The following is a 15,599-nucleotide window of genomic DNA, read 5'->3' as shown; positions in this document are numbered from 1 at the left end:
CCATGGAAAAGAAATGCAAAAAAGCAAAATGGCTGCCTGGGGAGGCCTTACAAATAGCTGTGAAGAGAAGAGAGGTGAAAAGCAAAGGAGAAAAGGAAAGATATAAGCATCTGAATGCAGAGTTCCAAAGAATAGCAAGAAGAGATAAGAAAGCCTTCTTCAGCAATCAATGCAAAGAAATAAAGGAAAACAACAAATTGGGAAAGACTAGAGATCTCTTCCAGAAAATTAGAGATACCAAGGGAGCATTTCATGCAAAATGGGCTTGAAAAAGGACAGGAAAGCAGAAGCAGAAGATATTAAGAAGAGGTGACAAGAATACACAGAAGAACTGTACAAAAAAGATCTTCACAACCCAGATAGTCATGATGATGTGATCACTAATCTAGAACCAGACATCTTGGAATGTGAAGTCAAGTGGGCCTTAGAACGCATCACTATGAACAAAGCTAGTGGAGGTGATGGAATTCCAGTTGAGCTGTTTCAAATCCTGAAAGATGATGCTGTGAAAGTGCTGCACTCTATATGCGAGCAAATTTGGAAAACTCAACAGTGGCCACAGGACTGGAAAAGGTCAGTTTTCATTCCAATTCCAAAGAAAGGCAATGCCAAAGAATGCTCAAACTACCGCACAATTGCACTCATCTCACATGCTAGTAAAGTAACGCTCAAAATTCTCCAAGCCAGGCTTCAGCAATATGTGAACCGTGAACTCCCTGACGTTCAAGCTGGTTTTAGAAAAGGCAGAGGAACCAGAGATCAAATTGCCAACATCCACTGGATCATGGAAAAAGCAAGAGAGTTCCAGAAAAACATCTACTTCTGCTTCCTTGACTATACCAAAGCCTTTGACTGTGTGGTTCACAATAAACTGTGGAAAATTCTGAAAGAGATGGAAATACCAGGCCACCTGACCTGCCTCTTGAGAAATCTGTATGCAGGTCAGGAAGCAATAGTTAGAACTGGACATGGAACAACAGACTGGTTCCAAATAGGAAAAGGAGTATGTCAAGCATGTATATTGTCACCCTGCTCATTTAACTTCTATGCAGAGTACATCATGAGAAATGCTGGACTGGAAGAAACACAAGCTGGAGTCAAGATTGCCAGGAGAAATATCAATAACCTCAGATTTGCAGATGACACCACCCTTCTGGCAGAAAGTGAAGAGGAACTAAAAAGCTTCTTGATGAAAGTGAAAGAGAAGAGGGAAAAAGTTGGCCTAAAGCTCAACATTCAGAAAACGAAGATCATGGCATCTAGTCCCATCACTTCATGGGAAATAGATGGGGAAACAGTGGAAACGGTGTCAGACTTTATTTTGGGGGGCTCCAAAATCACTGCAGACGGTGACTGCAGCCATGAAATTAAAAGATGCTTACTCCTTGGAAGAAAAGTTATGACCAACCTAGATAGTATATTCAAAAGCAGAGACATTACTTTGCCAACTAAGGTCCGTCTAGTCAAGGCTATGGTTTTTCCAGTGGTCATGTATGGATGTGAGAGTTGGACTGAGAAGAAGGCTGAGCACCGAAGAATTGATGCTTTTGAACTGTGGTGTTGGAGAAGACTCTTGAGAGTCCCTTGGACTGCAAGGAGATCCAACCAGTCCATTCTGAAGGAGATCAGCTCTGGGATTTCTTTGGAAGGAATGATGCTAAAGCTAAAACTCCAGTACTTTGGCCACCTCATGTGAAGAGTTGACTCATTGGAAAAGACTCTGATGCTGGAAGGGATTGGGGGCAGGAGGAGAAGGGGATGACAGAGGATGAGATGGCTGGATGGCATCACTGACTTGATGGACGTGAGTCTGAGTGAACTCCAGGAGTTGGTGATGGACAGGGAGGCCTGGTGTGCTGTGATTCATGGGGTCGCAAAGAGTTGGACATGACTGAGTGATTGAACTGAACTGGGACATCTTTGGGGCTCTCACCATGGTCATCCGGGTGGCCTAGATTAGGGAAGTGATGGGAAATGAAGAGCGATAAACACATCTGAGACATATCAGTCGGTCAGACTGACCAGGCTTGTTAAGAACTTGATGTTGGGGGTGGGAGCAAGTGGGATGGATTGGGCGTGTTGATTATGATGAGGCAAGTATCAAAGATGGCCTTCAGTTTTCTGCACCAAGCAGCTTGGCAGATGGTGGCACTATTTCCTGGCAATAGGCACTGAAAGGAAAGGAGACTGTGGGTGTGTTTGATTGGCAGTACCTGTGGGACAACCGATAGGCTTGTCTGTGCAGAGCTGGAACCAGGACTGAGATGTGGCAGCAGACATAAATGCAGGTGAAAAGCAAAGACACAGCTTCATGACAATCACTTAGGAAATGGACGTGGGGTAAGAAGAGAGCCTGTGAGAGAACCCCAAGGAGCCCCAACATTTAGGGGAGGGCTGTTGCGTTGGCATAAGGGTAAATGGGCGAGGAGGTAGTGAAGATGGCAAGGAAACAATTGTTAAAGAAATTTGACTTCCAAGGAATCAAGAGACAAGGCAGTAGCGGGAGACACATTTGAGATCAAGGAGGCGACTCTACAGATGGGAGAGATTTAAGCACATACAGATGTCGATTGAAAGGGAACGACTGAAGAAGGAGGGCAGTGTTGTTTGGTCACTAAGTCGTGTCCAACTCTCTGAGACCCCATGGACTGGAGCACAGCAGGCTTCCCCGTCCATATTCCACAGGAAAGTCCCCTCGGGCACAGGGCGTAGCTGCCGGGACATCTCTTCCCTGGGACACCTCTCCCTCACCAGCTCGCAGGGGTGAGGATGGGTGTCAGTCCCTGTGAGACAGGATCTGGGCAACAGGAAGTAGGGGACTCCAGTCCCTTTGTGGTTGCTGTTTTCTCTACGAAATTTGAGGGGTGAGAGGCTGACATGCTGGGAGGATGAGGTTAGAAATCTGAGGAGTAGAAAAGCGTGGATTACTGAAATCGTCATCCAAGTTTGAGATTGCGCCCCGCTGTGCAGGTGTGTCAGAGGACAGGAAGGAAAAGACTGGAGAGGCTTGAAGTAAAGCCCATGGAAACTAACGTCAGTGTAGACAAAGCAAAAAGATCAGGGGAGATTTATCTGCGCCATCAGGTTCACCTCCCAACTTGACCTGTTGAATTCAAACTTATTTCCAGTGCTGTTTTTTCCACCAATTGTTCAAAACGACAAACTTGGTGATCAGTTTGCTATACCATTCTTCACTATTTCAACCAAGTCATTAGGAAACGTTTTGAATAGTATTAGGTTATAATTTAGATAAAATCTCAAGAAACCTAAACAGTTATTCTTCATGTAACTATTAAAACTATAGATCATTTCTCCTTGAGAATAAGCTTGAAATGATGTCCTTGTCCCCATAATAGCTGTGTGGTTTTAGCCAGCAATTCCCAAAATGCATCTGTGGAACACTAAGCATACAGGATGTAAATAAATATTATTTGGATATAGGACCAAGCCATAAAATAAGTGTGGAAATGCTGAGTTTTGAAAGTATTTTTCTATAAATGAACTTATTTACAAAACAGAAAACAAGCTTATAGTTATCAAAGGGGAAAAATATGGGGAAGGATGAATTAGGAGATTGGGATTAGCAGGTATAAACTACATGAAATAGGTAAACAACAAGGACCTGTTGTATAGCACAGGGAACTAAAGTCAATATTCTGTAATAACCTCTAAGGGAAATGAATCTGAAAAAGAATACATATGTATATGTATATTCTTTATATGAGTGTGTGCACTCAGTCATATCTGACTCTCTATGACCTCACGAACTGTTGCCTGCCAGGCTCCTCTGCCCATTGGATTTTCCAGGCAAGAATACTGGAGTGGGTTGCCATTTCCTACTCCAATATATATTCTTTTATATATATACAACTGAACTACTGTACTGTACACCTGAAACTAACAGAGCATTAAAAACCAACTATAATTCAATAAAAACAAAGGTAACTTTCTTGCAGTACTTCTCAGAGGTTTAATATGTTAATCTGTACTGCAAGTCACCTAAGAGGCAGATTGTTTGATGTAGAACAGCACTGTCCATGTGTAACTGAAAAAGACAAAATTTCTTTTTTTTAATGTGTTTATTTTTAATTGAAAGATGATGCTTTAGAGTATTGTGTTACTTTCTGCCAAACATCAACATGAATTAGCCATAGAAAAAGACAAAACTTTCTAAAGGAGGGTTTTGTGGAATTAGAGTTCCACAGTAATACTACAGAGTGCACCATCTAAGTCCTAATTTTTTAATTATTTATTTTGCGGCATGTGGGCTCAGTACTCGCAGTTCTTGATCTCCAGAGCGCAGGCTCAGTAGTTGTGGTACACTGGCTTAGTTGCTCTCTGACATGTGGGATTTTCCCGGAACAAGGATCAAACCTGTGTCCCCTGCATTGGCAGGTGGATTCTTATCCACGCTACCATCAGGAAACTCCCTAAGCTGTCATTTCTTAATCCATCACAAGTAGTCTAGTTAGCAGTCTTTCTAATCTAAGACAAATTGATTAGCAAGTAAAAAAATATAATAATAAAAAGATAAAGGCTTGTTTTCTTTGCCATAAGTCAACAAATGTAAATATTTAGTTGAAGATTTCTTAAATAAACTGAAAATCTTAAAATCTTCAGTTGCATGCAATTAAAAGGATGCAATTGAGTCTCTTTTCAACCATGACTCTCATAGATCTAATTATTTTAATAACTGGAATCTTGAACAGGATCCTACTATGAACAGAAACCTTTTTTTTCCCATTATTTTAAAAGCTTGGTCTTATTCCCCAAATCAACTCACTGAAGAATTTCTGCAGCAAGCAGGATTTCGATGAATATCAGCTACATAACTGTGTTGAAATTGCCTCAGCATCGGGACCTCAGGTGCTCCCTGGAGCATGTGAAAGGCTTATAGCCAGTTTGTCTGCCAGGCTGCACAATGGGGCCGTGGGTATCTGTTCAATGGGCTCCGCTGAAGCACCGTTGTCTATACAAAGGAACATGAGTGAAATGGTTTAATATGTTTTAGCTTAACAGCCAATGTAAATACCAATTGCTCAATGATTAAATACACAGTGCATTCTCTCCATGTGTTGAAATCATAACTTACAGTACGGAAAAAGTATGTAAAAGAAGGGCCTGGCAGTCACTTGGGGAATGCCAGATTTCTGGAACAACGGTCCTAAAATATTTCTTTGGAATCCTGGAATGTTAGGGCTAGAATGAACTATAAACAACCTCTTTCATCCCTCAACCTTCATTTAATAAATGAGACTGAGTCCAAAACATGAGGTGACTTGCCCATTTCACTAAACTGTAGAATAGGGTTTTAGCACTTTTGAAATCTAGGTCTGGGTAACACTTTGCTGGGAAGGGGGCACTATCCTTTGTGTTGTAAGATGTTTAGCAGCTACCCTACCCTCTGCCCACCTGATATCAGCAGCACCCTCCTGCTAGGTGTGACATCCAAAAATGCCCCCAGACTTTATCATATGTCCCCTGGGGACCAAGATCTCCCCCTAGCTGAGAATCAGTGCTGTCGAGTGACAGCCACAGTGAGAGTCTGGGCTTCCTGAGTTCCAGTCAGATGCTTCTTCCATGCAGGACTCCGGCTTCAGGATGCCCACAATTTCATGAAAGATGGAATAAGGGAAATGAAAGGCATAATCTGGCATCAACATAGATCATCAGGAATTGAAGAAATAATAGCATCAATAAGAATAACATTGGAACAACTAATGATTGAAGTGATCTATTTCAAGCCTTTCAGTAACTTGTTAAGTAATGTTTACTGCTAAGTGATGTGTGTTAAGTAGTGTTTATTGAGTACTTACTTTGTGCCAAACACTGTGCTAAGTACTTCACAGGCATGATTGTCTTTAATCCTTATAATCTGAGGGGGTAGAGGTATCCAAAGAGAAAGACAGATCAAAACTAGAGCCACCAATGGGCTGAGGTGCTTTGCTGTCACTTCCTTTCCCTCTAACTTTCTTTGTTCCCTGCAGCTTGCAAGTGTCATCCACAGGGCTCGAAGGGACCCAGCTGCAGCCGACTGGGAGGCCAGTGCCGATGTAAGCCTGGTGTGACTGGCTGCTGCTGTGACACGTGCTCAACAGGAAGCTATGGTTTGGGGCAACGTGGCTGTCACTGTACGTAGCAAAACCCAGATGGGGAAAACACACGTGTTCTCAACCTTGGAGTTTTAAAGGTGGGAAAATCAATGTGGGGAGTTTAAAAGAGGTGGAATTGGGAATTTGTCTATATTTGTTCAGACTATCAATGTAGGTAAAACACTGAAAATTTTTCTGCCATACTTTATTCTTTCATGCAGTGGGCACTGACTGTGTGCAGAGCTCTCTTAGGTACCATGCGTGATGATAGGAACGTAGTAGCCCAGGGAGGATGTGAGAACCCCATGGAGTTGTCTGTGTAACCCCAGCTTTATCACGTGGTGCATAAACCCAGTGGTTGGAAAGGCTAAAACCATAAGATTGGGAAGTTGAAAAGTGGGATGACCCTGTCGCCAAAATTTTACCCTTTCTGCTGCTGGGGTCACAACTAACCTTGGAACTCATTTCATAAGCCACCCTTTAATAAGGGCTTAGGTGAGGCTTCATCTAGCGTTGCTAATTCTTTACCAAGACTGTCATGTTCAGGGTAAATAGTTCTCTGTTCACAATGTAAACCATTAGTGAAAACACTGCTCCCTGCTGAGAAATCTTCCTTATGAACCATGAAAACACCCAGGTAGGTTAATTCTCCTTCCAAATCAGGGAACATATCTTTTCAGTTATGATTCAGAGAGATGGCATACCTTCCTGGTCATCACCTGGGCATGGTTGTCTACTCAGCAGACAGTGCTTTGGTCCATCATTTCTTTTTCTTTTCTTTAAAAAAATTATGAAATGCTGACACACAAAGGAGAAAACATTTCTCCCATGTACCACCCTGTCAAACAAACAAGCATCACACTTTTGTGTAGGGAAGATTGGCTCAAAGAATTCTGCAATTTACCAGAAAAAGATTGAATTTCTATTATCTCACATAGGGAAAAGAAAAATCTAGCCATTTAAGTGTGATTCTTCTTATTTTTATAATTGGAAAGTTTGAATCCTAAGTTTCATGGAAGTTTGAATCACTAAAAACATTACTTACTCAGATGCTCTGTATAAACAGCATTTATGACACTTGATTGAAATGAACAGAGGATAGAATGTCTGAATAGGCATTTTTCTGAAGAAGATGCACGTATGGCCAATAGCTACATGAAAAGATGCTCAAGATCGCTGGTCATCAGAGAAATGCAAATCAAAACCACAATGAGATATCACCTGATGTCTATTAGAAATTCTATTGCCAAAAAAGACAAGAAATAATAAGTGTTGGCAAGGATGTGGAGAAAAGGGAACCCTGTACACTAGGAATGTGAATTGGTGCAGCTACTATGAAAAACAGCATGGTGGTTCCTCAAAAACTTAAGAATAACTACCATATGATCCAGCAGTTCTGCTTCTGGGTACTTATGCAAAGAAAATGAAAATACTAACTTGGAAATATACTTGCACCCTCTTGTCCACTGCAGCATTATTTACAGTAGCCAAGGTATGGAAACAACCTGTTTCCACCAACAGATGAATAGATAAAATGTGATGTATATATAGATATGTATTTCCATGATATAATATGATATATAAATCCGAAAAGATGATGCTGTGAAAGTGCTGCACTCGATATGCCAGAAAATTTGGAAAACTCAACAGTGGCCACAGGACTGGAAAAGTTCAGTTTTCATTCCAATCCCAAAGGAAAGCAATGCCAAAGAATGTTCAAACTACCACACAACTGCACTCATCTCACATGTTAGTAAAGTAATGCTCAAAATTGTCTAACCCAGGCTTCAACAATACATGAACTGTGAACTTCCAGATACTCAAGGCAGAGGAACCAGAAATCAAATTGCCAACATCCACTGGATCATGGAAAAAGCAAGAGAGTTCCAGAAAAACATCTACTTCTGCTTTATTGACTATGCCAAAGCCTTTGACTGTGTGGATCACAACAAGCTGGAAAATTCTGAAAGAGATGGAAATACCAGACCACCTGACCTGCCTCTTGAGAAACCTATATGCAGGTCAGGAAGCAACAGTTAGAACTAGACATGGAACAACAGACTGGTTCCAAATAGGGAAAGGAGTACATCAAGGCTGTATATTGTCACCCTGCTTATTTAACTTATATGCAGAGTACATCATGAGAAACGCTGAACTGGATTAAGCATAAGCTGAGTTCAAGATTGCCGGGAGAAATATCAATAACCTCAAATATGCAGAGGACACCACCCTTATGGCAGAAAGTGAAGAAGAACTAAAGAGCCTCTTGATGAAAGTGAAAGAGGAGAGTGAAAAAGTTGGCTTAAGACTCAACATTCAGAAAACTAAGATCATGGCATCTAGTCCCATCACTTCATGGGAAATAGATGGGGAAACAGTGGAAACAGTGACAGACTTTATTTTGGGAGGCTCCAAAATCACTACAGATGGTGACTGCAGCCATGAAATTAAAAGACGTTTGCTCCTTGGAAGAAAAACTATGACCAACCCAGACAGCATATTAAAAAGCAGAGGCATGGCTTTGCCAACAAAGGTCTGTTGAGTCAAAGCTGTGGTTTTCCTAGTAGTCATGTATGCATGTGAGAGTTGGACTATAAAGAAAGCTGAGTGCCAAAGATCTGATGCTTTTGAACTGTGGTGTTGGAGAAGATTCTTGAGAGTCCCTTGGACTGCAGGGAGATCCAACCAGTCCATCCTAAAGGAAATCAGTCCTGAATATTCATTGGAAGGACTGATGCTGAAGCTGAAACTCCAATACTTTGGCCACCCTATATGAAGAACTGACTCATTTGAAAAGATCCTGATGCTGGGAAAGATTGAAGGTAGGAGGAGAAGGGGACGACAGAGGATGAGATGGTTGGATGGCATCATTGACTCAATAGACATGAGTTTGAGTAAGCTCCAGGAGCTGGTGATGGACACGGAGGCCTGGTGCGCTACAGTCCACGGGGTTGCAAAGAGTCAGACATGACTGAACGACTGAACTGAGCTGAACTGATACATGTATCTATAATATAATAATGGAATATTATTCAGTCATTTTAAAAAAGGGAAGTCTTGACATTTGCAGCAACTTGAATGGACCTAGAGGGTTCGTGCTGAGTGAAATAAGTCAGAAGACAACAAATTCTGTGTGATCACATTTTCTCAATTTATTTTTTTATTTTATATGACAGGATAGTTGATTAACAATATTGTGTTAGGTTCAGGTGTACAACAAAGTGATTCAGTTATGTATGTACATGTATCATAGTAGTATGTACCTGTCAATTCCAAACTCCCAGTCTATCCCTCCTGTCTACCCTTTACCCTTGGTAACCATAAGTTTGCTCTCTAAGAGTATGATCTCATTTATATGTGAATCTAAAGCAAACAAACAAAAATCAAGTTCATGGATATAGAGCACCAATAGATCAGTGGTTGCCAGAGGTGAGGTGGGCAAAATGAGTGAACAAAGTCAAAAGGTACAAACTCCCAGCTATATAATAAGTAAGCCATGGGAATATAATGTACTGCATGGTGACTTTAGTTAATAATACTGTATTCTATATTTGAAAGTTATAAGAGAACAAGTTAAAATATCTCATCACAAGACAAATATTGTAACTGTATGTTGTGACAGATATTAATTAGACTTAATGATGGTGATCATTTTGCAATATACAAATATGGAATCATCATGTAGTACATTTGAAACTAATATAATGTCGTATGTCATTCCACAATTAAAAAAATAAAACACTGCAGTTGTCTACAACATACTGTTGATCAAATGAAATCAGTGAATTCTTATTAACAAATCATATGTAACTGGGTGCAGGAGACACAGAGACACAGGACTGATCCCTGTGTTGGGAAGATACCCTGGAGTAGGAAATGGCAACCCACTCCAGTATTCTTCCTGGAAAATTCCATGGACAGAGGAGCCTGGTGGGCTACGGTCCATGGGGTTGCACAGAGGCAGATATAACTTGCCAACTGAGCACATATACCTGGACCCAGTACATGCAAGGCTCTATTCTAAGCACTGTATGGACTCAAATTTATTTACCTTGATCGGGTTGATACAGTAAATTAGAGATTATGATATCAGAACTGTGACTCTCACCAACCCACCACTAGCCCCTTGACCCTGACAGGTTTCTCTTTGTTTTGCTCAGCTTGTCACTGCCACCCTCAAAGGTCACAGAGCGCCATATGTGGCCAAGTAGCGGGACAGTGCCCCTGCCATGGAGAAGTGGCCGGCCGCCATTGTGACCGGTGCCTGGCAGGCTACTTCGGATTTCCCAACTGCTGCCCCTGCCTTTGTAATGGGTTTGCTGAACTTTGTGATCCAGAAACTGGGTCATGTTTCAACTGTGGCGGATTTACAACTGGGAGAAACTGTGAAAGGTATGGCATTCATATGCACCTTTTTTTTCCCTTTTGTTCTGATTTCACAACATTCTCTAAAGGACCACTGAGTAGAGAATCAATTGTATTGAAGTGTAGAGTGATCGCGACGGGCAGGGGAAGATAAAGCATCATTTCGTCATCCTTCAAAATCTTGTTATGAACTGGACTTTGTCTGATAAATCAGTAACTTGCATTTGCCTGGTACCTTGCTTTTTGTATCCCTAAAATATGCATGTAAATTAGATGATATGACTAAGCTGTGGGACTTTCAATATGAAGCAGAAAACCTTTCTACAGAGCAAATGAGCATCTTCTAAAATGTTGAGTTTAAAGAGTTGCATTGTCCTCAGCTCAGTTCAGTCGCTCAGTTGTGTCCAACTCTTTGCGACCCCATGGACTGCAGGGCGCCAGACCTCCCTGTCCATCACCAGCTCTTGGAGTTTACCCAAACTCATGTCCATTGACTCGGTGATGCCATCCAACCATCTCATCCTCTGTCGTCCCCTTCTCCTCCTGCCCTCAATCTTTCCCAGCATCAGGGTCTTTTCTAATGAGTCAGTTCTTCGCATCAGGTAGCCAAAGTATTGGAATTTCAGCTTCAACATCAGTCCTCCCAATGAACACTCAGGACTGATCTCTTTTAGGATGGACTGGTTGGATCTCCCTGCAGTCTGAGGGACTCTCAAGAGTCTGCTCTAACACCACAGTTCAAAAGCATCAATTCTTCGGTGCCCAGCTTTCTTTATAGTCCAACTCTCACATCCATACATGACTACTGGAAAAACCGTAGCCTTGACTAGATGGACCTTTGTTGGCAATGTAATGTTACTGTCCTCAGTTCAGTTCAGTCGCTCAGTTGTGTCCAACTCTTTGCAACCCCATGATTCGCAGCACGCCAGGCCTCCCTGTCCATCACCAGCTCCTGGAGTTCACTCATACTCACATCCATCGAGTCCATGATGCCATCCAGCCATCTCATCCTCTGTCATCCCTTTCTCCTCCTGCCCCCAGTCCCTCCCAGCATCAGAGTCTTTTCCAATGAGTCAACTCTTTGCATGAGGTGGCCAAAGTACTGGAGTTTCAGCTTTAGCATCAGTCCTTCCAAAGAACACCCAGGGCTGATCTCCTTCAGAATGGACTGGTTGGATCTCCTTGCAGTCCAAGGGACTCTCAAGAGTCTTCTCCAACACCACAGTTCAAAAGCATCAATTCTTCAGTGCTCAGCCTTCTTCACAGTCCAACTCTCACATCCATACATGACCACAGGAAAAACCATAGCCTTGACTAGACAGACCTTAGTCGGCAAAGTAATGTCTCTGCTTTTGAATATGCTATCTAGGTTGGTCATAACTTTTCTTCCAAGGAGTAAGCGTCTTTTCATTTCATGGCTGCAGTCACCATCTGCAGTGATTTTGGAGCCCCCCAAAAAATAAAGTCTGACACGGTTTCTACTGTTTCCCCATCTATTTCCCATGAAGTGATGGGACCAGATGCCATGATCTTCCTTTTCTGAATGTTGAGCTTTAAGCCAACTTTTTCACTCTCAAGGAATATGCTATTCATTTTTAGGAAATATTTTAATTTTATCAGTTCACCCAAGTCAATTTAGTAAACGATTTGTTTTCAGATCATTGATTTAAGTGGAACTTTGGTGACTGATGTGAAGAAACAGTGATACTTTCATTCATCCTAATTGTGAGCTCTTGGGACGTAGTTGGCTGAACCATAGGAAATTATAGTTGGGGGAGATCAAAAACAGTTGAATGAATTCAACCTACCTAGATTCTTTGATAAATTCGTTCTTGTAAAATGTTTCTTCCTCGGGCCTTTTAAAGAAAGGATGCCTTCACTCTTAAAAGCTATCTGTATGGGTTGTTGACTGCCAGTGTTATCGTGGATTCACCCCCAGTGATGGCTCTGTGCTTCTGGGGTGCTCTTGTCACCCCTCTGGCGTGAGTCCCACTGAGTGTCCCCCCAGTGGGGAACCTTGCCTCTGTGATCCTGACATTGGCATGTGCCCATGTCTGCCCAGCGTCACAGGCCGGACCTGTGACCACTGTGCTGATGGATACTGGAATCTGGTCCCTGGAAGAGGAGGTCAGCCATGCGATTGTGACCCCTGGACCTCGCTCAGCAGCCGCTGTGACCAGGCAAGAAACTCTCACCTTCCTATGGTGTCAGAATGAGACACAGTGGGGAGACATGCTTTCTAAACATGTAAAGAATGCTTTCTTTATGTATTGCTGTTAATCAGTGTTTTTAGATAGGATTGGCCTTTTATGGGCATAGAATCTGCATTTATCAAGGAATGAAAAGCACCAAAGAAGAGAGAATAAGGGTCTGAAAGTTAAGCTCTGACCCCTTCAGCTTTCTCCAGTCGTCAAAGGGACTGGGCGAGTCAAGATTCACACACAGCAAGTCAGTCTTCTCTTTCATTGTTTCGTACACAGAAGCATAGGGAAGCCCCAAGAAATCCATCATTAATCAGAATTGATTACTAACCAGAATGAAAATTGAGTGCCTTCAGAATCCGTAATTCCATCTTTAAAAATCAAGCTGTCATCCCCATGGTTCACCAGTTACTTTACGTACGGTTAAAAAAGATGTCCTCTTATTTCATTTATCTTCAAGCTACCAGACCAGCAGCAATTGCTTCTAGAGAATGCAGTCTAGGAGCAAACCCTTATTGTTTCATGTACAATTAACTCTACACTTAACTGCATGTATGGTTTTCAGTCAGTGAAACGATGAGAATGGAAATTTTTTAAGAATATTAACATTATTTATGGAAAAAACAATCTCATGATAAGGTTTTTTGATTAGTAAATATATTCTTTGAAACACTTTTCACATTAATAGAGATGTGAAAAGAAGGGTAAAATAATGATGAGAAGTTTTAGAGTTGAATCCACAGTATAGGAATTAGGGCTTAATTAGAATCAAAATGCTCATTTCAGAAGCTGGAATCTTCCCAGTTAATAAGTATGTCTCAGCTCCACTGTTCAACTTATGAAAGGTCAAATTTTGTAGAAAGAAAGTTTTGAAGTAGTTCTTATATATAGAATGGGTTTTCCCTTCTCTTTTTCTTTATCTCCAACCTTCCGTCCTCCAACCCATATCCACACAAAGGCACACCATGGCCTTTTTTTCCTTAATAACTTTTTATATTAAGATAGACTTGGGTTTACAGAAAAGTCATGAAGATAGAGAAGATGTACCCCATACCAAGTTTCCTCTATTATTAAATTTGTTATATATTAGTATGGTGTATTTCTCATAATTAATGAATTAAGTGTTGTTACATTATCATTAACTAATGTTCATAATTTATTCGTATGTGATTAGTTTTTTATCTGATGCCCTTTTTCTGTTCCAAGACTTCAGAACACCACGTGACACTCAGTCATCATATCCCCTTAGGTTGCTCTTGGTTGTGAGGGTTTCTTAGACTTTCCTTATTTTTGATACCGTAACAGTTTTGAGTATTTTGTGAAATGTCCTTCAGTTCACATTTATGCTGTGTTTCACTCCTGGTAAGACTTGGATTATGGGTTTTGAGAAAAAGATGACCCGTGGAGGTAAAGTGCTGTTCTCATCACATTGCATCAAAGCTATACACTGTTTACATAACTTGCCACTGCTGCCCTGAACCTTGACCTCCTGGCTGAAGCAGTGTGCGCCAGGTTTCTCTCCTGCAAAGTGATCCTTTTGCTCTTTTCCATACTGTACTCCTCGGGAAGAAATCACTAAGCACAGTACCACACTTAAGGAGTAGGGAGTTATGCTCTGTCCCCTTGAGGGCAGAGTATCGCCATAAATTATTCTATTCTTCTGCACTGGAGTTTTGTCTGTTGTTTCCCATTTCTTCATTTGTTTAATCATTTTTTATATCAGTGAACTCAACAGTATTTGTACTATTCTTTGAGTTATAAATCAACGCTACTTAATTTTGTTGTTCAAGTTGTTCCAGCTTTGGTCATGGGAAACTTTTTCAGTTGGTTTCTTTAGGCCTTTGACATACCTCAATATCATTGGTGTGTTTTCGTTTTTATTTTAAGTACCTCCCTACTTTTTGCACAGCAAGATGCTCTAAGCTCCTTTTGTATATTTCCTGCCTCTGCCCTAGAATCAGCCATTTCTTTAAGGAGCACTGGTTCCTTCTCTTGGAGAATGATGTTAGAAACCAAGATCTGGGCACTAGAGGACCATGACTATTTTATATGCTCCTCTCCACTCATCACACCTCCAGCCACCAACCACAGAACATGTTGACCAAATTAGCAGATTTCCACACACTGCTTGGCTCCTTAATCCATGAGGAAGTCCTCATGCTCATGACATCACTGTCTGGTATGCTGCTTACACTTTCTGGGAAGCATGTCTGTAGGAGCACTTGGCAGTGACTGCAGTTCTGCCATGGAGGCTGAGGGAAGCCTACAAAGCTGAAGATCAGATGGTGTCGGTTTAACTGGAGACCTGCTTATGACAGGGTATTTGGGGTAATCTGGTCCACAGGGGATTCCTAGGGGAAGTTTGCTCTTTACAATCAGGAAACACTTTCATTGGAGTATAGAAGAGCCACACGATCCTTGAGATTTCCAGCTGTTTAAACAACTACTGATAAATGTCTCTGTGTCAGCCCGTAGGTGGTCCCTAGTGCATTCTTAGAGAAAGAAATATGCTATGCAATATTTTCATCAACAGTTTTGATGGAGAAACACACATATCAAATTTGCAGATACTACAAAATTATGTTAACATGATCAAGACAGCACAAGAGACAAGATATTTTACAACTGTCTTATTGACTGGAAACAATGATGACATGTCAGTGGAATAAAAATAAAGTTTTGCAATTGAGTTTTTTAAATCCATTGCATAAATGCAGAGAGGGAGTAATAACTTGGCACCAGATTTTCATTGTGTGCTCCAAGTGAGCCAGTGGTGCGGCTTGGCTGCCAAAGAGGGGATGCCCATTCAGGCAGGAGTGGGAGTGCCGCGCCCAGCTCCAGGGCAGCCTCTCTTGCCCCATTTGTCCTCTGTACTGGTCAGATGACTCCCAGGAACATTGTTGCCATTTCTGAGTGCCACATTTTAAGCACTGAACTGACG

At 41.6% G+C, this 15,599-nt stretch overlaps 1 protein-coding gene across 1 annotated transcript in view; it reads left to right on the top strand.

Annotated features, from left to right (window-relative positions):
- Window positions 1–15,599, top strand: part of LAMB4 (laminin subunit beta 4) — a 114,493-nt gene that overhangs the window by 58,553 nt on the left and 40,341 nt on the right. Inside the window, 4 exon segments of the mRNA XM_068972397.1 lie at window positions 4,756–4,933; window positions 5,988–6,131; window positions 10,253–10,484; window positions 12,397–12,637. Of these exon segments, the coding sequence (XP_068828498.1) occupies window positions 4,756–4,933; window positions 5,988–6,131; window positions 10,253–10,484; window positions 12,397–12,637 (795 nt within the window).

The sequence above is a fragment of the Capricornis sumatraensis genome, chromosome 5 (assembly GCF_032405125.1).
Source record: "Capricornis sumatraensis isolate serow.1 chromosome 5, serow.2, whole genome shotgun sequence".
NCBI lineage: Eukaryota > Metazoa > Chordata > Mammalia > Artiodactyla > Bovidae > Capricornis > Capricornis sumatraensis.
The sequence above is the reverse complement of the archived record's forward strand: the minus strand, read 5'-3'. Positions and strand labels throughout refer to the sequence as shown.